General features: G+C 33.3%; 2 protein-coding genes across 2 annotated transcripts; both read right to left on the bottom strand.

Moving 5' to 3' along the window:
• Nucleotides 1-2,551: 2,551 nt before the first annotated feature.
• LOC114751090 (vacuolar sorting protein 3) lies at nucleotides 2,552-12,246 on the bottom strand. Its single transcript, XM_028939756.1, has 15 exons — nucleotides 11,848-12,246; nucleotides 10,871-11,779; nucleotides 9,276-9,551; nucleotides 8,980-9,176; nucleotides 8,542-8,683; nucleotides 7,983-8,255; nucleotides 7,798-7,870; nucleotides 7,091-7,139; nucleotides 6,249-6,522; nucleotides 5,372-5,427; nucleotides 4,687-4,755; nucleotides 4,467-4,578; nucleotides 3,988-4,077; nucleotides 3,433-3,603; nucleotides 2,552-2,729 (listed from the first exon to the last, which is right to left on the bottom strand). The coding sequence occupies exons 1-15, from the start codon at nucleotides 12,028-12,030 to the stop codon at nucleotides 2,637-2,639; spliced, it is 2,967 nt and encodes a 988-aa protein (XP_028795589.1). The 5' UTR covers nucleotides 12,031-12,246; the 3' UTR covers nucleotides 2,552-2,636.
• Nucleotides 12,247-14,544: 2,298 nt separating this feature from the next.
• LOC114751092 (quinone-oxidoreductase homolog, chloroplastic-like) lies at nucleotides 14,545-19,640 on the bottom strand. Its single transcript, XM_028939760.1, has 4 exons — nucleotides 19,523-19,640; nucleotides 19,088-19,229; nucleotides 15,775-15,866; nucleotides 14,545-15,464 (listed from the first exon to the last, which is right to left on the bottom strand). Exons 1-4 carry the CDS (start codon nucleotides 19,583-19,585, stop codon nucleotides 14,775-14,777), a joined length of 987 nt encoding a protein of 328 aa, XP_028795593.1. The 5' UTR covers nucleotides 19,586-19,640; the 3' UTR covers nucleotides 14,545-14,774.
• Nucleotides 19,641-21,711: the final 2,071 nt, after the last annotated feature.

The following is a 21,711-nucleotide window of genomic DNA, read 5'->3' as shown; positions in this document are numbered from 1 at the left end:
ATAGAGATATAATAGGAAAATTAAATTTTAAATAAGAGTTAATAAAGTTTAAAATTTTTCTTGGCTTGTGTGAAACATACTGGAAGTGACTCTTAAATATGACCAGAGGAGTATATATTATAAAAGAAAAGTAAAAATTATTTACAGGCCTTAATTATAAGACTTCATTTGTGAACTACAAATAAAGTTTTATAATTAGAATCGAAAGTAGTATTATTTAGGGATAATTAATTGAGAGGTCCTTGTAATTTCCTTCCATTTTGAACCAGATGCCTAAGTTTTTTTTTTTATTAGATCCTTTAACTTCGTGTTGTTAGAGCGGTTACTCCTTGAGAGTTAAAACTGTTAAATCAGTATTAACAGAGTTAAACTCCGTTGGGTGGCATTAAGCTGGACCATATTCTCCTTCTGCTCCCTTCTACCAAAACGCTCTCTCTCTCTACTTCGTCCACCACCATTTCTCTTCTCTTCTCTGACCCGAAAGCCATCCCGGAGCTCTACTTGTCTCAGTAGAGAGAACATGTGGGCGCTGGGGTGAGATCATGAGGCTTGGCCAAAGAAGATGGGTTTTGGCTGGAGAGGATTTTGGAGACAGTCGTTGGGGCTGTGCACGATGGAGCTAGTGGTCATTAGTTACAACTGTTTCCGGTTGGAGCTTCCATCAGGGATGACCCTAAAAGATTTGGACTTGAACAAGAATTTTGGTCTTTCAATGTCGAGAGCTAAGTACCTGCTCACTGTACCAAGGTGCTGTTTTCGTACCAAATCTTAGAGAAATGGATAAAAATCGGTTGATGTAAACAAATGAACAAATTCGAGATTATCATTATATATGTGCATATATGGATGTAATAGTTAAACGACATGCTTTGTTAAAACATTATAAAATTGCCAAGCAGGATCAAATCAAGAAAATTCGTCCATTCATATCTAGACTAAATTCTTCATGCTCGCAATATGGAAGGACAAGATGCAGGAATGATGAAACGAGAGAGGAAAGAGATGGCGGTGGAGGGAGGAAGCAGAAGGAGAATTTGGTTCATCCAATGCTCTCTAACGGAAATTTAACTTTGTTTATTTTTATTTAACAGTTTTATATTTCAAGGATTAACGGCTCTAACTGCATAAAGTTAAAGGAGCCAATAAAAACAAAAAAAAACTTAGGGACCTGATTCAAAATTGAAAAAAATTATAAGGACCTCCAAATTAATTATCCCTATTATTTAGTACTCCTTTATAAGGTAGAGAGAAGAAACTTGTGCTATTAAAATTTTTTTATGAATGTATAATTTTACCCTTTATTTATTTTTTTAACCATATTTTACCTTTCATTTATTATTATGTTGACTTTGTTTTCATGGAGTATAATATATATTAAATAGAGATAAAGTTAAAAAGTTATTAAATTTTAAACAAAAGTTTATGAAAGTTAAGGTTTTTCTTAATTTATGTGGAATACATTAAAAATGACTTTTGAATAAGACTAAAGGAGTAATTTTTTGTGTATCTTGGTTGATAAAAAATAATTTTTAATTATTTTCAAATTTTATGATATGTCCGCATGTTTCGTATTTTTATGATATTTTATCTAATTTATTATATTTAATTATTTTAGAATTTACACACAGTAGTCAATTTTAATTAGAAAAAGCAAACTCACTCCATGGTTTGTGATTGGGACCGTAAATTTTTTTTTATAACTAAAGCATAGATATCATAGAGTAATCCTATTCAAAGTACTGTTAGGTACTAAATGTGAGCATATCTCCTAACATGAATTCAAACCTTAGTTCGCTACATTGTGAAGAACTAATCCTTTCTGCTAAACCCAATTCCGTTGGAATGAGACCATAAATTGAAAGAACAGATCAAACAAAAGTGCCGTATTTAAGAGTCCAAGTGAGATACACTGGGACAACATGCAGCTTTAAAATCTGGCAAGGAGGGCAAAAAACCAGATGGAGACCTAACTTGGTGAACCAAGCCCAACCCGGTCTTGTCTCAGACTAAACCGGTCCTCAAACCAAAATTTTTAGCTTGATCATTTTTCAGACGACCAAACTCCTACAAATTTCCACAACTTTCAACAGGAGGAGGAGGTGGAGCAACCAAGTAGAAATAATGAACAAAAGGACTTACTTTTTTTTTCTTTTTTTTTTGGTGATAAACAAAAGGACTTACTTTAATACCATCATTATCATCATTCTTCCGGTTACATAACACAACTAGCGTCCATTCTCAGCAAACAATTCCAATTTCGCAGGACTAAAAGCTAACCACACATTTATCAACCAAAATGAAAGAATGTAGTAGTAATTCAAAAGCCAAAATTTACAGTTTACCATCCCACTAATTTACAATGCTATCGCCAGAATGAGGAACTAAAAACAAATCTATGTACAGTAACATGATGTGGTCGTTAACAATGCGAGACCTTTATATCTTCTAAATGTTGAAGGTTAGACGCTGACACACCTGAAGCTTGAACTCAGTTATCTTCACCAACAGATTCCTCTTTCTAAAATTTGATGAATAGATTTGGATATGGTATGAAATAGCAATTCCTCTGCCTCTGCTTCTGCTTCTGCTTCTGCTTCAGCAATCTTGGCATATAATAGCAGCATTTAGTTTCTGGATCAACGGCCCACAAGCCAACCTGGTTTAATTATGATGTCTTCCTTAAAATTACGGCCTGAGACAGACAGCGACTCGCCTTGTCGACGGTAACACTGCAAAAGATTTCAAGTGTGATGAAAACAATCCAAACTTGTAAAACAATGCAATGCTTAGCAGCGAAGAGCACATAACAAGCTAAAATATATGCCCTGACATAAACTTCAATTGAGAGTTAAAAGAATTTTGTCAAACTACCAACCAGAATTTAGTCAACTTAGTCCATTGAGGAAGACATAATACAAGTGAAGCCCTTCAACTCCATAAATACATCAACTTCTACCCCTTAAACTTCAAATTTTAATTTGAATTTTAATTCCTGTTCATGTTTGTTCGTCAAGCCATCATCATTTGAGAAAATAACATCGATCTCATTATGCCATCACAGAAACCAAAAACACGCACTTACAAGTGAGGAGGATAACTGGATAAGCATCGCTAATCAAGAAATATCTTTTTACCCTGAAACTTATTTTTCCTAATAGTAACTCAGACTGAAGTTACAAGTTTTGGGAATCATTCAAGTAATGGGTTAAGAAAGTTGAATAAAAATCAACAGTACTTCTCTTAAACCCCCAGGGACCAAAGTTCATAATGGAAGCAACAATTAGAGTAGAAAAACAATCTCATTTTGAGGATTAATTTGATCAATTCCACCGTTCACACCACAATCATTTACTCTGTTGCACAAACATGCACATAAGTTCTAAAATTGCACATAGCCGCATGACTGTAAAACGAGGTACGGAATGCACAAACCTTGTAACATACAACGGTATCATCAGGGTACATTGCAAATAACTTAGTACCAAGACGTGCATGACAGGAATCACACAGACTCTCATCATTGATCTGTACATGCCTTGACCTCTCCTCCAATCTTGACAACCTAGCATCTATGTCTACGGCACGGGAAAGGCTGTGCACAATCTGGGAAAGAAACTTTTAAGTTACAGAACTATCGGATCGTAAAATTTGTAGGCTGCATAAGCACATGACATGAGGGTATCGAATAGAAAATACAAAACTAGAGGACCAAAATTTGAATTCTGCTGCTAACTGTATGACACTTGCATTTGTATTGGGGTAAGACAATCTTTACTGACTCCTTTCGGATTACAGCTCATGGTTGTTTTAAGGTGGGGTTTGCTAATCTTCAATATTCATAAACATTGGTCAGCTTTGTAATGTTAATGAACATCCCCGCCTTTCACTTTTATCGGAAGACTGGTTCTTTCCCCAGTTATATTGGTTCCCTTGTTACCATGTGCAAATGAAAAGCCCATTGAGCAAAGAGGGAAAACATGGACGTACCTGCCCTTGACGATGGTGATGAACCCGGGCCCTTAACATTCTTAATAAAGTCTCCGAAGCAAGTTGGAGAGGCATATCTGGTGACAGTTTCTGTCAATGCCAAATTTTTGTTAAGACTATAACCCAAAACTTAAAAATACAAAAGATGAGCTAGTGCTATTCTGCAAGAGATTTTACATCTGTTAAAACCCCTTTTTTATGAAAATAACATCCTGCCCATGAGTTGATGGCTTCATGCAGCCTTGTGATTTTTACAAGGGGTTTATTTGTTTGTTTGTGTATAGCTGTCTAATCTTTCCCTGGAAAATACTTATTCCCCTAATCTTGATGCCGAAACACTTCCACTCCTTTCATTCTTGTGCAAGTTGCCAAGTATTCTTTGTTTGTTTTTTTTTTTCAGGGCAAATAGGATTGAACATGGAACGAAAATATTCCGAATAATATTCTTCTAGATTATTGGAAAAAATTGAATTCAATACCTCTAGAACTTGCAATGGGTCCAGAGCTTCTCCATGATTATGGAGAAGGCGGACAGCAGCAGTAAACATCGGATCCTTGCCATCTTGTGGATCCAAATACATTTCAAGCAATCTGATGTCATTACAACATTAAAGAAAAGGCAAAAGACTGTTATAAGACGTGCACTTTTTAAGAAGTTTTACACCAAGAAAGCATGCAATGGGTAAAAGGAAGACAAACTGCATGTATGCATCAGCTCTGCCAATTTCGGCACAATACTGCTCAGCAGCTTCACTGTCTTCCAGTTTCCTGGGAACCAAAACACAAAAATAGTAAAATCGACATGCTTATGATTAATCACATTTGTCAACTTGCACTCAAGTGTTCCGTTACTAGAAATAAAATTTTCATCCTCATAATTTCAATCAATTTTTAATTTAATTCTATAGTTCAGAAGCTTGCAATTAGATCTCCATAATCATAAAAATTTTAATTAAAATCCTATCATTAAACCTCAATAAAGATGGCATTAAATAGCACCCAAATTTTATCCAACAGAAAATAGTGCTGAAATGACTAACTGATGTCATCCTAGGTCTCATTTTCTTAAATGATTATGGTTTGACAGGAAGGTGAATGACCTCAAATTAGATAGAATGGAATAATGTAAAAAATCATTAAGATAGATCGACGCCTATTAGATGTAGAGATATACTGTAAGCAGAAACAGGCATCACAGATCAAGCCCAGAAAGAATGCCCCAAGATCAGTATCGGTCAAGTACTATTAAAGCATATAAGCCCCCCGTTACCCAAAGAAATACCAGTAAGAAAATATGTGCACCTTTATCAGCAATTTGTGAAAATAAGTTCATAAAAAATCTATATGAAAAAAGGAGAGATGCTTAAGTTAGTTTAAATCTTACAAAGCCAAAATTTGGAGGACCAAAGTCTCTTGCCCAAGTCTTCTGTATAGTATTGCCTGCAAAGTGAACCACAATAAACTGTAAGTTGAAAATATTTTGCCCTGAGGTTATGTTTGGATTTCATAGGAAAGAAGGGACGGTACACAAAGGAAGGAGACTCTCCCATACTTTTCATAAGAAACGAAGGAAATTTACAACTTTTGGATCTTTAATGAGGGAAGGGAGGGGACTTGTCCTATATTTGAAGTTAAATAAAAGCCAAATGCCGTCAAAACTTGAAATTAACAAGAAAAAGAAAAGAAAAACTTCCTTGTTTGTAAGAGATAATATGTTCTTCCATCACTCTTCAACTGATAAGAATATATTGACTTTACAAGCCAAATTTATTATTCTCCAAATTTTACATAGCTGGAGCATAATTAACACATCACAAATTGCACGAAACCGACAAAATTTGAGAGATAAGCCCCTCCCCCAATGATAATGGGAAGGGAAGATTTTATAGAAAGAAGAATAGAAAGTGCTGAAATTTAATGTTAAATCAAAGAAATGGTTGGCAGAACTAAGCCAGAGAAAAATACTCTACACACAGCTTTTGTACCTCCCTCATTCACAACACTCAGAAAAGTATATCTTTCAACTACAAGGCAAGCTCCTAAGGATAAAGACGAATTATAAAAGCAATCAGATATTGAGACTCCTACATAATAAGAGATCCCTATTCAATTTAATACCCCTTACTTTGTAAGACGTATCCAACGTACTTCACCAGGAAGGAATTTTTAAAAATGGCAATTGCCATAATGGACAAGAAGTAACGAAATCACCAGACAGTAAAGCAATCTAAGATGGGGCAGTCAAAAAGAATTAAATTGACCTTTTCCAACCATAATTCTGATCCTTCAATCAAGTCAAGAACTTCTTCTGGATCATACAGGTCCGAGGATTGCAAAAATATCTGCAATCTTTCTCTGACAGGAGTCTGAAAGATAGAGTTTGTCGTAGTAGCCAAATTTTTAACCTCCAAATTTCCACTATCAGGATTTTCAGGCTCAAACGCTTCAATCGTTGATTTGGCAAGTGAGAGGGCATACAACGTATGCAACTGAGTATCATTACAATCTTGTTCTTCAATCAACCACTGGAGATACCTAGAATAACAAGGAAGTCAGGGTGAAAGAACGAAGCAGAATTTCAACAATACAGGAGCAATTCATATAAAATGGGGAGGAATTCTAAGAAACCAAAGGCATAGATAACAGGCTTAAATAATAAAAATTACAATGTCATTTAAGGACCAATTTTGCCATTACATTGATGTTGTAATGGAGTTCATTCTACATAAGGAAAGGTACTGCTAATGGTAGTTCAGGAAATTTCCATTACATAGACTGAACAAAAGTGGACGGCTTTGTTACTTAACCAGAATTTTGTATTGCTATTTACTCAACCAGCATCATCCTCTCTTTTTTACTGATCACTTTCCATACAGAAGCATGACCATAAAATAATAAGCGCAACAGGAAAAACTTAGGTATTAAGCAACCATAATCATAATAAGCAAGCTAAGCACAGGAACAATTCATTTGTTTGAGAGAAAAGGAAAAGCCACTATAAAGAGAAGGATTGACAGCTTGAATTAAAAATCCTCGGAGAGATTAAGAGCAATGTAAAAGAAATGGGCATACTGCCAGGTGCCAGCATATGACACATATATACCTTTGTAAAATGTCTACCTTATGTGGATCAATAGCTGTAATTACAGCATCTGCGATAAATGAAATAATTATACATCAATACCACTGATACAATATGCACAATGAATGCAGTGAAAACATATCCATTACTATGATAGTGGAGATCTATGTAGGAAAATACATCATCATAATTGACAATCAGTTTTACCAAACCATGTCACCAAATATATGCAGGGCAGTCTGTGATAATAATAATAACATTTGCACAGATGGAGTTAATCTCTTGCATGCTCTTCCTTTTCAAAATGCATAGGCATCTTGTTCACCAGTAAAATATTGGACTAGAAATATGTAATATAGCTACTTCCTCTCAGATGTGACAAGACATTGTAAAACCATTACAATTTAATCACCAGAATACTAAAATATGTGGTGGTGCCTCTCACCATTGAGATCTTCTAAAAATGAAAAAAAATTCTTAAATGGAAGAACTGTCTCTTGTTTGAATCTGTCTGGTGTCATTGAATCAGACGGCACACCAAATTGGCTTACACTGGACAACCAGAAGTATAAACTCCAAAAAGGCAGCATTTGACAATGCATTCAAGATTTTCTTCCTAGTTAATGACAATCAATGTAAGGAATCCATTGGGTAATGAGGCAAGAAGCCAAAAAGTAACACTGACAAAAATTATCATGCGTGAACATGCTTAGAAAGTTAAGGCCAACCAGGTGAAAGCTGGATCTCTCGTCTGTCTGATGTTAAAACTTCAACTGCAAGTACCTGGCTGATATCTGCAATCTGATGTGAAAATTGTCAAAATGAGGGGATGGACATATAATGATCATCCAAATAATGAAGTTGAACAAATTAGACCTGCATAAATACCGTACTTATTAAAACACATACATACCCATCCAAGATGTTGTAGAATCAAATCTTGGTCAGATGACTCCTCAAGAATCTTTGAAGCTTCGGCTGCAGCAACTTCCTTACCAGAAATAACCTTTGCTTCATTGTTATGTAGGCAATTCTCTAAAGCAGGTTCTTTCCAGAGGCCTGAAGAGTAATTTCTTGCAAGGATACGCCAAATGGCCACAGCCTTCGAGCTCATTCCTTTGCTTGCGTATAGGAAGGCAAGTGTCCGTAAGTGTCCTGATCCTTCTAAAATTCTTTCCAACTCCTCCTGCAACACCCAGGTACCTTTATTAGATCATCCTTCAGGGCATCAGATGTGAGGAGATATTTGGGCAACCATTGAGTTTTTTGTTTACTAAGCTTTTACTCCTATTTTAATCCGTTAGGACCTTTAAAATCATCCAGAACAAAACAAAAGAGCCATGCCATTTGATAAAAAATCTATTTTCCAAAATTAAAAATTTTATTCAAACAATTTGGATCAATGGAATAAATACAATACAATAGTATTTGTAACTTGACTAATAACGAGACACTGGTAACATCGCACATACCACAACACACCAGTTTGTAGAAGATGCCAGTCTTTCCATATCATCAGCACGATTTAGGGCTCTATAGAGATACATTAATAAAGTGTCAACCCCCTCCCTCACCAATTGCATTAAGTTCTTTTCTCGACAAGCCTCCAAATACCTACATAAATTCGCATTCATCAACAGAGATCTTAATGATTACAGATTCACAAGGCCTACAGCTATGAGAAATCTTCCAGGTAGATCATTTTTACATTTTGCAACGCTAGCATTCTATTATGCTGAAACGTACATATACCAAAGATATTTGTATTCTCCAACCCAAACCTCTCTTTCAACAACCAAGAGAATTACAGGTCCAATATGAGGAAGCATGTATAGGAAACTCAGTCTCAATGACAGACAATGGTGGTTGCAACCAAAAAATGGAAATAACAACTGCAAAGAATGTAAAACCTGCTAATATTCTTGATCGCTGACTCCAACAAATCCGCTCTGTTTGGAGGATTCAGAAAAAAGGCATTATCTACTATAGTTTCAACACCTGCTTTCCTCAGGAAAGAAGCTCTTTGGATTGTCATCAAGCCATTGTCCACCACATCTTCAAGTGGGGCTGGAGGAGGATGCAAACCCCAATACCGATTCCGAGGAACCTACAAAAGTCAGTTTCAACCTCTGTACCACATTCATAAGGCTCAACTTCTAACTATAAACAATAAAAGATGCAATGAGATGTACAAGCATAACAGTACCAGCAAGGACCAGCGATTTGGATCTCGCATTATAAACGGAAATACTTCAGAAGGCTGCATTGTCTCGGAAAGCAGAAAGTGGTCAACTGCTTCCTCAAAATGCAGGTCAAAAAGCAAGAGAAATCCCACTTGTGCATGAACAAAGGATAGAAAATCCTTTGATATTTCACCTTCAGCCTCAAGCTCCTCAACCAATGATATGGCTTCATTATAATTCTTTTTCCTAAGCAGGTCTTTTATTTGTTCTTCGAAAGGTAATTTTTTATAGCAAATCACCTGATAATACATCGAAAAGTAAATCACTGAAGTCTTGTACAATGAACTATAAACTAACAAGTTAAAATTATAATGTTCAGCCATCAAACAAAGCAAGAATCCAAAAAGTTTTGATAGGACCAAATGTTGTCCAATATCAGTCAAACAATAATCTCAAATCAATTCAACTCAATTTATGGGTGATTCAGATTAGATAAATCACAAATAATAATAATTTGTACTCATTTAGGCCCAGAGGCTTCATTTATACGTACTATCCAACCGGATGCTAGCTTTAAATAACATTCAAGATGAAGAAGGGACCGATGTAACTCAATAATATACTTCCATCAAATAAATATTAGGCTTCCAGAAGCCTGACTTGGGCAAGTTTATTCCACTCAAACAATGTACAAAGACCAAGTAGAAAGAGACCTTGAACATGCCAAAAGAAAAATCCTAAATTAACAAAATATTAAAACCTTGGATATTCATACAAACATAATTAGGCCTTGTTGAGCAATAATACATATAAAATTTACTTTTCAGGAAAAAAAATACTGAATAAAAATAACTTTATCAGTTAGCAGTAGAAAGTTCCACTTCCAATAGGACTAAATATGAATGTTTCCTCTTTCACTGAAAGCATTGATACGTGATCATAGATCCTAGACAGCTAGGTCGTTTGGCAGCACTTAGAGCTAATTGTCTGGTATTTAGGGAAATACTCCGGGAACTCTCTCAATAATCTCAATATTATCTGCCAATAGAAAGGGGTCATTAGTGCCACCAAAGCACTTAGATCCAGCAATTCAAATGTTGAAATACACACCCAGCAACCATTTCAGAGTATGAGTACCCAGATTGAAAGAATATATTAGACAACTTGTTTTTCTAGAATAATTTCAAGAAGAATAAGCATACTGCTTTTATGGAAGTTTGCCAACAAGGTTGGTGCAAGCACATCAGCGGTTGACCAATAATACACTCTAATAGGTACCAAAGCACCAACTTGAAACTCTGCAAACTAATTAATTTCTACAGATATGGTTGGAATTCTTCATCACCCCCTGGGGGCGGGGTTTTTTTTTTCCTTTGGGGTTGTTTATGACCTTTTTGGATAGAAATCGCCAAGGTACCTAATAAAGACTTCGACAAGAAATCAAGCATCAGACAAGACTAAGCCACCCATCCGCATGATGTGAAAAATTCACCAGTATAACTTCCATCCTAGAACAAACAAACATATACACTAACAAATAATAATAAAGATAAAGATAATTGTCAGAGTGGATTCAAAATGAAGGTTGCAGTACTCCCGGATTATTAAAAGAACGTACCTTGGTGGCTGTGGCAACGGCAACAAATTCCCCATCCCCTTCTTCCTCAGAAGCAACAATGCAAGGCCCAATTCCTTCCCCGCCAAACGGTAATGCCTGAATACAAGTACCAGATCTTTTATGATACAATTCCATTTTTCCACCATTGACAATAACCACATAAGAAGATATCTCTCCTACAGAATCCAAGCCATGGTGGAAGACCAAACTACCACCCACTGGCTGTCCATGATCATCAACAATGATGCCCACATTGTCCACTAACAAAAGCACTTTCAATTCTTTCAGTAACAACTTTAAACGTGGGGGACGAGATACATCTGGCGAGGAAAATATCACAACACTTTGTCCTGTAACACAGGAAATCAAGTTATACCCATTGATAGTGCCAACAATAATTGAATCATTGATCCATACCATGGTCATAATTCCATCAACACACTGAATCTCTTTCAAAATCACAAGAGACCCAGTTACCCCATTGATGTCTCTGTCGCTTCTGCTAGCCCCATGGCCGAAAACAAGCTCTACAAGCATTAGTTTTTTGCCAATGACAATAGCAAAAACATAATTCTCGCCGCTGTGGAGTTCAGGCTCCTTAGTTCTCAAACCATTAGCTCTGGACCCACCTCCCAATCTTTGCATTAGTCGTTGACCTGTACTCGATTGTTCTGAATAACTATTTACAGTCCCTAAAAACTTTGAACTATCCGATTCATTACTCCGCATTCTCCGTGTAACTAAAGAAATGCCCTTCGAAAAACTCAATCTTTTCGGCGGCTGAGTCAGAGCAGAATCGACCATAAACAATGACCCATCGGAAAGCAACAAAAGCTTACCTACCTCGCCGAGTACCAATATGGAATCCACAGGGGAATTACTCGCCGAAACGCTTTTAAGCAAAGAAAGCTTCTTCAAAAGGAAGCGTTTTTGGAAAATTCCAACTCAGTTGTAGCATCGGGGGCACTAGTTGCCGCATTGTTAATCTCTGTAGTGAGTGAAAGGACAGTTCCAGACTGAGTGCCAACATAGAATACAGCTCGAGAGTCGGATTCTCTAAAAATGGCGAGCGATCGAACTGAACTTCGAGAGTGATTGTACAGGTCGAACTGTGCCAATGGCCCGATCACGATGCGACTTCTAGGTTCAGCTTTAGCCATATTTTTGTCAACCCAAAATAGCTTTATAGATTACTGTACCCATCAAAGCGCAAATTCTAAGGAAATTCAGCGATGATTCTGATATGCTTGCACTCTGCTCAATTTTGGCAGAACAGAGTGCAACACCCTGGACTCCGACGACCGGAACAAACGATCTTCTGAATCCCCGTGAGGGGTCGAATTTTTGGCGTATTCCCGGCGTTCCTGCGAGCCGGCTTGTTTTGGTTCTAAGCCCCGATTCCCGTTTTGATGCTCTCGGTTTTATTTTTTGGTCATTTTTTGGGTGTCTATGTGCTCTTGATTGCCTGGTAAGCCGTGTTTAGATTTTAGAATGATTTCCTACTTCACTCAACACAATGTGGTGATTTTCATTTTTTGGTTTCTTCAATGCATAAGGAATTCTTTTTTTTTTTTTTTCTGGCCATGGGGTGGGGAATTGGATTAAAGGCAGATTTCACAGATTAGCATATGCTCCTCTACTCTTATTTATAAGACAGAGAGATAAGATTTTTTTTAGTCATATTTATAAGTCATTTCGTTAAATTTTCGATACGAATATACTATTTTATCTTTTATTTATTATAGTATAGGTAGTTATCTCTTTTAAAATGTGTATATAGTAAATATAGGTAATTTGAAGTTATAAGATTTTAATTTATTTTATTTTATTAAAAAAATATTTTATCCAGAATAATTTAAACTAAACTTCTTTTTTCATATATTATTAAACACAATTTTTCAGCTAAAAAATATATTATACACAATTTGACATAAATTTATATAAATTAAGAATTCAATAGAATTTATATTTTATTCCCGTATTAATTTGGCCAAATACTTTTCCATAGTAAAATGACCTGAGATAGCTCTAGGATTAAATTTAATTTTTAATTAGTTTTTAAATTTTTTTTGCTACGTATAGGTATTCTTTTATTAGATGTAATCTTATTCAAGATACTGATAAACACTAAATATAGGCACATATCCTGAGGATTTGAATCTTATTTTTGTCACATTGTAAAAGATTAATCTCTTTCACTAGATCTAACTCCTTTTTTTTTTAGCTACATATAGATAACTTTATACTAGAGGCCATTTTATTTGAGGTAATGTTAGATAGGGGTGATAATATGGGCCGACCCGCGGGTTGCAAGTTGGCTTGTGGTGAGTTAGGATTAAGCGGTACGGGCTAAAAAGATCCTGTGCAATGGCGGGTTGGCTTTTAGCGAACCCGTCATGATGGGTTGATGGGTTGGCCTACCAACCCGCCAACTATTTTTTTAAATTTTTTTATTTTTTTAAATATTTTTCTTACACAATATAAAAAAATAACAAAATTTTTATCTTTTCTTTAAATACTTGATTAAAAACACAAAATAAATAAATGATATAGGTATTTTTTAATTTTTTAGATCGAATATATAATATAATAATATACATATAATGATTAATAAAATTATAAAATACAAAAAAAAATAAATGCGAGTTAACTCGTGGGTTGGCGGGCTAACCCGCGGTGGGTTGTAGGTTAAGCGATGCGGGTTGGAAAGCATTGTTTATATAAGGGTTGAGTTTAGCCAACCCTAACTTGTTATTTTTGGTGGGTTGGTGGGTTGGACCTACAGGTTCAACTCATATTATCAGTTCTAATGTCAAGTGTTACATGTAAGTATTTCTCTCACCACAGTCAACTTCTCTCCTCTATCCTTCCTATGGCTACCTCTACCTCTTTCATCATCGTTTCATCAAACCTTAATAGTTCAGATTTAATATTTACAAAAAACTATTTTTACCCAAAAAAATATAATTTTAATTAAAAAATGCATAAATAAATCCAAACCGCTAAAACTTGACCTGAACAGTTTACAACTGTAAATTATTATATTCAGATTTATTTATGTATTTTTTAAAATAAAATTATAATATTTTTGTCCAAGAATAATAATATTTTTAAAAATATTAAATCTAGTTTATGGTACCTTTATATTTTTCATTTGCCCGAATAGGCTATTTACATGTTGGATTGAACTATTTGAAATTAAACCCTATGACCTACAGCTGCTCATATTCAATATGACGCCAGCTTTGAAATTACTTTCAAATACCTTGAGTCCAAAAAAAAAAAAAACTTTCAAATACCAGAATGGTGTGATGATGCTTAAATTGCGTCTTGAATTTGTTAAAGGTCTTCATCTTAGTGCGTTCATATTACCTTTATGTAATGGTTATACTACCTCCGATCATAATTATAAGAGCTAATTGACTAACTTGAGAAGATTAAGAAAAGACGTTAAGTTAGTTATTTGTAATAAATATGTATTGTCTTTCCTAAAGTATCCTTGCTAATTAAGTGTATTGGCTATAACTACTATTATTAGGAGAACTATCTTGAAAAAAAATGCATAAATATAAGAGACAAGATAGATTGAGGTCTTATATTTAGAACCAAAATAAAAATCAAACAAAGTCTTATATTAAGAACCAGAAATAGTATTAGATTCCTGAGATGTGAAATTAGGAAAACCAAAAAGTTTGTTACAAACCTGGCGTTATTTTGCTGGCGAATAATAATCTATCCACAACATAAGTTTGTTTGATCTTATGAAACATTATCATCTGCAATGTTTGTTCATGACATAGAATAATACACACAGTTTCAGTTGGGTACATTTCAACCATACAAAATTATTCCTAAGACTTGCAGAAGACACTTAAAATCACACCAAATCATGTAATTCTTGCACCTAGTACTCCACAATGATCTTGCCAGTAGCATGACCATCCATAAGCTTAGCCCAAGCATCTTCAACCCTGGACAGAGGATACTTGGAGTCTATTATAGTCTTGAGCTTCCCATTCTTGACCAAATCAACCAGATACTGAAGATTCTCAGCTTTTGGAACCATGACCATAGGCACAGGTTGCTTCTGGGAGAAGGTAAGTTTCTTGAGAAACCATGTGAGTACCCCACGAGGAGAAGGAGTTATATCTATAACTTTCCCATAAGTGCTCAAGTTAGGCTCAAAAGTTGCCCAAGGAATCCCCACTGCACAGTGAATCACAGCATCATATCTCTGACCTGATGGACTCCTCAGTGCAGCTCCATCGGGGGTTTTATAGTCAATAACCTCATCAGCTCCTAAGCTCTTCACTAGTTCCATGTTGCGAGCCCCACATGTGGCCGTCACGAAGGTGTTTCCCAGCTTTGCTAGTTGAACTGCATATTGACCTACGCCACCCGACGCGGCGGTTATCAGAATGTTCATCCGGCGAGGGTTGCTTCCGTCGAGTTGGATGCCGCCTTGGATGATTGCCTGGTGAGCTGTGAGACCAGCAACTGGTAAGCCTGCACATTCTATAGCTGAGACTCCGGCTGGCCTTAATGCTGTCACGCCCTCTTTTGCAACACAATACTCAGCTAGTCCACCACCATTCTACCATAAATCAATTTCACCAAAAAAAAAAAAAAAAAAAACCATAAGATGTCTTTTTTTTTATATATAATAAATTTTAGGTGAGTTAAGTTTGGGAGTTCGTTAAGACCAGAGTATACCTACAGGCTCAAAAAAACTTACAGGGATACTTACGGATTACCTACCCATAAGGTTCTCACATCAGCAGTAGGATTTAAACTCATAATCTTATGAGTTATAAGTCGACTTCTTATCAACTAAACTAGAGATATGATATGTTTAATGCAACAAATGAAGAAAACCAGAGAAAATGAGTGGCTGGGGAACTTACAAAGTTGTTAACCCAAGCCACAACTTTGTCACCAGGCCTGAACCTTTGAATACTTGAACCAACCTCAATAACCTCTCCTGTCACATCCAGTCCTGCTCCAGCAAGTAATATATCCTCAGTGCAATTGTTTTCAAAGATTCGCAATACATAAATCAAATTTAGATATTATTTTTTGTGCAAGACACATGAAGGTAATAGTTCTAAAAGTTCTTAAAAATCGCACCTAAGTTTTTAATATTTAAATTTGGCCAAAATATGTGAAGAATTTTTTTAAAAAATGCATGAAGCCCAATAAAATACTTGTAAGGAAGTTTTTTTACATGTCATAATAAAAATTAGATTATGAACTCTACACGCTGTGCATGGACTGAGGTAGGCAATGATTTCATGGCATAAGATCTGGACAGCTCATATCAAAATTAGAAGGCCAAGATTTCATAGTATTTTATTTTATAATTTAATAGATTGTTATTTTAGTATATGAAGAATTTAAAATAAAAGTAACATTCTAAGTTTCTAACTATCATTTTTTTAAAAAAATAAATTTATTACGTTAAAATACAAATTAAAAATGTTAAGTTTGAACCGTTTAAATCAATGGTTAATACAATTTTTAGTTCTTCAAAATTATTTTCATTTTGATTTTAGTCCATCAATTTTTAAATTATAGGTTTTAATCTATTAAGTTTATTTCCGTTTAAAATATTGATCTCTATAATTTAATAAAAATCTAAAATATTTTGTCTTTTAAGAGACTCATTTAAAACTTAAAAGACTAAAACTAGAATTTATGCAAAAACTTGTAGATTAAATATTAAATTAACTCTTAAATAAATTATTTAATAAACACAGATCTTATATTGTCAATAAATGCTTATACCATGTGTCCGATCTGAGATGAACCTTAATAGTGAACACCATCAGTAAAATATTTTGTCCTTTAAGAGACCCGTTCATGGACAAGTCCCGGTACAACGGAGACAGGAGTTGGCAATAGATTTCTTGTGAGTTACGTAATCTGTTAAGATGCAACTTGTAAATTGATTCTAAATTTGAACCTTGGGATTCCCTTCTTAACACATTTTCACATAATTTTTCATATAAAATTATTTATTACAAATAACTAATTTAATAAATTTTATGAATTTACTCAAATTAATTAATTAGTTCTTATATTAAAAATTAAAGATAATATAAAAAATTAATCCAGTAGAAAAATGTTTGGGCAAAAAAAGGTTTTCATTTTTCACACCAATTATCACATGAGGCTAATATTAAAAGCATAACTTATGCACTTAGTGGGAAATCAATAATCTCATCTTACCATGAAAATGCTATTGATTACACTTTTTATTCTTTTTTTTTTTTTGCAATAAGTGGCGTAAAAACCCTATTGTAAAAATGTTTTCTTGTACTACCGACCGTAAAAAATAACACAGAAATTCTTGATCAATTTCCACCTTTTTCTTGGGAGGCCAAAGGCGGCGAAGGAGGTTAGGTTTTTACTTTTGTCAGGCATGGTAAGTCTCTTGTTTTAATGGGTTTCATTTTTTATTTAAAAAATTAACAATATCTCTAATCCTTAATATAAGATCTCGTTTGATTTTTATTTTACTCATATATATAAGATCCCAATTCACTTTATTTCTCGTATTTATACAATTTTTCTAAGATAGTTCTCCTAATAATTATAGTTTTAGCCAACACACTTGATTAATAAGAATATTTTAGAAAAGACAACACCTAATTATTATAAATAACTAACTTAACTTATTTTCTTAATTTTTTTCAAATTAGTCAACTAGTTCTTATAATTAGGATTGGAGGTAGTATATAGAAATAGAAGGGGGAAGGAGAAAGAGGTCAGGTAAGTGTAAAATTATACTTAAAAATACATAAATAAATTTAAATTGATAAAAGATGATCTAAACAATTCATAACTGTAATGAAAATATTGAAAAAAAAAACTAATTTCTAACAATAGTTTACAATTGCAAATTATTCTGACCAAATTTAACAATTTAAATTCATTTAGTTTTCATCTAAAATTATAATAATATTTATTTTTATAAAGTGTTAAATTCAGAACACTAAAATTTTGATTCAGTGGCGGTAAATCAAAAGGGAGGGTAGCAAACTGGAGAAGGGTAGAGGAGGAGAAGGGTGGTTGAGAGAATCTAGATCCATCATAAAAATTAAAAAACAACAACAACAAAAAAACCAAGGCATATCTTATCATATCAATAAATTATATATATATTTTTTTGAAAATTTTGTGCGCGCGCGTGCAAATCAGCGATCAGAAAGCTCAAATGATGAAGCAGAACTTTTTTTTGCTTTGACCTGGATAAAGCAGAAATTGAATACCACGTGCTGGAAATAAATGCAGATTGCCAAACGAAGGAATCGATAGTGCACGAATTTTGAGAGTGTTTGAAAGTAATTTTAGTACGTATAAAATAAGTATATAAGAAAAATTATTTTAACAAAATGGTTTTAAAAAAGAAAAAATTATAATGAGGTCCCAAGTAAAAAAAACGATTAAAAAATAAATCTTAGAGATTGTCATTCTCACTATAAAACTTGTTATTATAGATAGTTAAGGTTGTTATTAGGATTTTTTAGTAATTATTTCTCTTTCGTTAAACTTAATTGTAATTCTTTTTTGAGAAACTAATTCATACACTTATAATCCTATCCATAAATTATTTCTCTTATCTTATTTATAAGATAGATATGAAGTATTTTTTGTATTCTTAATATAAGTCATTTTATTAAGTTTATTATATGAAAAATACAATTTTATCTTTAATTTATTATTACATTAGATTCTTGGATTTCTCATTAAAATATCTATATTAAATAAAAGTTAAGTCAAAAATTTATTAAAATTTATAATAAAATTAATTAAATTTTAAATTTTTCTTGATTTCCATAAAATATGACTAGAGGAGTTTACTTGAATGGTGTATAAAATTCGCTGGGAAAAAAAAAAGAATGATGTATAAAATTCTAACTTTTTTTTTTTGCAAACTAACTAATTTTTTTCCTCTTTCGCCCCCATTAATTATATAATATATCACTGCATTAATTACTTACTTACCTCTTTTTCTTATTTTCTCATTTAAAAATATACTTTTTAAAACTAAAAAAATTAAATTGAAGCTTTCTATAAAATTAAAAAACTAAATATATATTTTAGTTTATAATTAATTAGGACGAAAACTGAAAAGAAAAAAAAAGAACTAAATTTTCATCAAGTAGCTTATAAATTGTCTGCGTTGTATTAGTGCAAGGAAAGAAGAGAAAGTACCTGGAATATGGGGAAATCTGCGAGGGATAAGGGGTCGATAATAGCCTTCCTGAACTTTCCAATCAAATGGATTCAAACCGCCAACTTCCACTTTAATCAAAACCTCATCTTTGTTCGGACTTGGAATCGAAACTTCTTCATGCTTCAAATAACAAATAACAACATATGAGAATTACAACTTCAATGGAAGTGCTTTCCCAAACACACACATCTACGAACTGATCTCACAAAAACCTCCTTCAACAACAGCATAATCAGATCAACATAGAGATCCAAAAACACATCAGAAACCAAACAACAATAATAATCAAAACTTCCGTTTGGTTTCACGCTGAAAAGTACCAAAATTTCTAGTAGTGTGCAGTAGAAATGCGAAGCCAAACACACACTTGAGTCAGAAAGATGAGAAAGTGAAGAAGACGAGAGACATTAAACCTTCAAGGCAGAAGCTCCTCCGCCGTAGGAGTGGTACCGAACTGCTCGCATCAGCTTTCCCATTTCCAAATTCTTCTGTAGACTTCAGAAGGAAACGATGAGACCAAACTCCAAACCAACTCACTGCATATATATATATATATATAGACACACACATCCTTGGGCACTTCAAAAGACTGAGCTGGAGCCATTTAATTGGGGAGATAAAATTTTCTCCATGGGTCTTGTGAATAGCATGGGTTTGGGTAAAACTGAAAACGAGATCAAATTCTCTACGAATATCTTAAATTTAGTATGGAAATTTTCTCTATAAGTAATTTATAATGAACCTTGGAGTAATATTTTTTTAAAAAATTATGTCAGCATAAGAAAAATGGTATAAAAAGAAGTTAAAAATTACAATATTCTAATTCAAACACCTAAAAGCTTAAAATTCCAAAAGAGGGAGTGGTGCTTGATTTGGTAATTTGTAAATATATTTAAATGACTAAAAGACCCTTGTATCATATTTAAAAGGAAAGTTATCAAATTTGTTATTATCAGTACATTTTTTGTCATTAGTTGTTCAATACTTATTATTGTCAATTCATAACTTATTAATAAATAACTTATCATTGCTAATACATTTCTTGTTATTTCTCGACACTTATCATAGTTAGTTCACTTTTTGTTGATAAGCTTTTTGATATTTTTATCATTTAACTATATTTGCAAAATATCCTATCAGACATTACTTTCTTTTTGAGATTTTAAAGTATTGTGTTAGTTAATTGAAATATTGTAATTTCTAATTTTTTTAATATCATTTTTCTGTTATTATATGTGAGTGTTATACACACACACACACACATATATATATATATAAAATAATTGTCCAGAGGGATAGGTATTTGATGTTATTTTGTGTTTTTATGCCCGGCTCAGAATCCAAGATAGACTATATGTACATGTTATAATTGAGAACTTTTTTTATTAAAATAAATGCATTATTTAGGAAAAGAACCGACAAATACACCTAACCAACAAATAAAAAAGGAAAAAGAATTCTGAATCTGTGATCCCCTTGATATGCATCGCGTAGTCCTAGAAAAAATATTTTAAACAATTATTTTTAATAGTCAACAGAATTTATTGTAGTTAACATAATCATCGAGACTTTGGTAAAAAAACAAAAAGGCATAATCATTGAGAGATAATAGATAGATGGATATATTAAAAAAGAGAGCCCCACAAAATTTTTTTGAAATTACCAAATTTTAAATAAAATATTTTTATAAAAATGTGTTGCTGTAAAAGCCTATTAAAGTATTGTTACTGGATCTAAGGTTTAATGATTTTAATTTTTTTTTGAAATTCTCCTGCATAAAAAGAGAATAAAATTTTTTCTCTGTTATGAAATTAACCAATAATGAAAATAGATTGGAGAAGAGAAGTAAACAAGAAAATGAGAGAATGATATTGTATTCCTTCAGTTGCTTCACTTGCCTCACAATACAATGACATGCCTTATTTATAGGCATAGTCTCACACATAAGTTACATTTGTACTTAAATGATAGATAGTGGACACTAAACCATATGAATATGAGTGGGGGGAGTTACAAGATTAAAGGCATAGTGGAAAGGTAATGGAGTAGTGGAAGATTAATACCTAGTGGAAGTAGTGAGAGTTGATGATGAAGTTGAGAGGAAGAGGAAGAGAAAGAAGAGGAGATGGACATCCACATATTATAATATTCATAACACTCTCTACGGGTTCTACTTTTTCCGGCATCATCTTTTTCTTTGTAACTCTCTCATACTCCGTCTCTCTTTCTCCCGTCTTTTTTAAATTTTAAATTAGAAAAATAACAAAAAAAAAGCTGAAAATTTATAAATATTAAATAAGAAATGTTAATAAAAATTTGTTATCATTTGTAAATTTAGTATTATCAACACTAAATAAAGTATTGTTACTAAACTTGATTTAGGATTTAATGATTTTCAACTTTCTTTTTTGCCATTTTCCTTTTTAAATTTTAAGAAGGTAACTCATATTATAAAGGAAAAATTGTAATAAAGTTTCACCTAAGAGAATTAAATGCAAAAAAAAGTTTTTAAAATCATCAAATTAATCTGAAGTTCTAAAGGACTTCATTGCAAAAGATTTTACTTATTTAATTACTAAATTGTCCTTAGCTCTTTTTTTTA

The sequence above is a fragment of the Neltuma alba genome, unplaced genomic scaffold (assembly GCF_004799145.2).
Source record: "Neltuma alba isolate B1F8T4 unplaced genomic scaffold, ASM479914v2 tig00006742_pilon, whole genome shotgun sequence".
NCBI lineage: Eukaryota > Viridiplantae > Streptophyta > Magnoliopsida > Fabales > Fabaceae > Neltuma > Neltuma alba.
Note: the sequence above shows the minus strand (reverse complement) of the source record. Positions and strands in the feature narration are given on the sequence as shown.

Excerpts from the sequence above, each read along its gene's own strand:
- LOC114751090 (XM_028939756.1), bottom strand. The coding sequence starts at position 12,030 with ATGGCTAAAGCTGAACCTAGAAGTCGCATCGTGATCGGGCCATTGGCA. Across the intron at positions 9,177-9,275 it reads CAAATCGCTGGTCCTTGCTG|GTTCCTCGGAATCGGTATTG; the intron begins GTACTGTTATGC and ends TGACTTTTGTAG. Across the intron at positions 8,256-8,541 it reads CTACAAACTGGTGTGTTGTG|GAGGAGTTGGAAAGAATTTT; the intron begins GTATGTGCGATG and ends TGGGTGTTGCAG.
- LOC114751092 (XM_028939760.1), bottom strand. The coding sequence starts at position 19,585 with ATGGGAAAGCTGATGCGAGCAGTTCGGTACCACTCCTACGGCGGAGGA. Across the intron at positions 19,230-19,522 it reads GAGGAGCTTCTGCCTTGAAG|CATGAAGAAGTTTCGATTCC; the intron begins GTTTAATGTCTC and ends TGTTATTTGAAG. Across the intron at positions 15,465-15,774 it reads TGGCTTGGGTTAACAACTTT|AATGGTGGTGGACTAGCTGA; the intron begins GTAAGTTCCCCA and ends GATTTATGGTAG.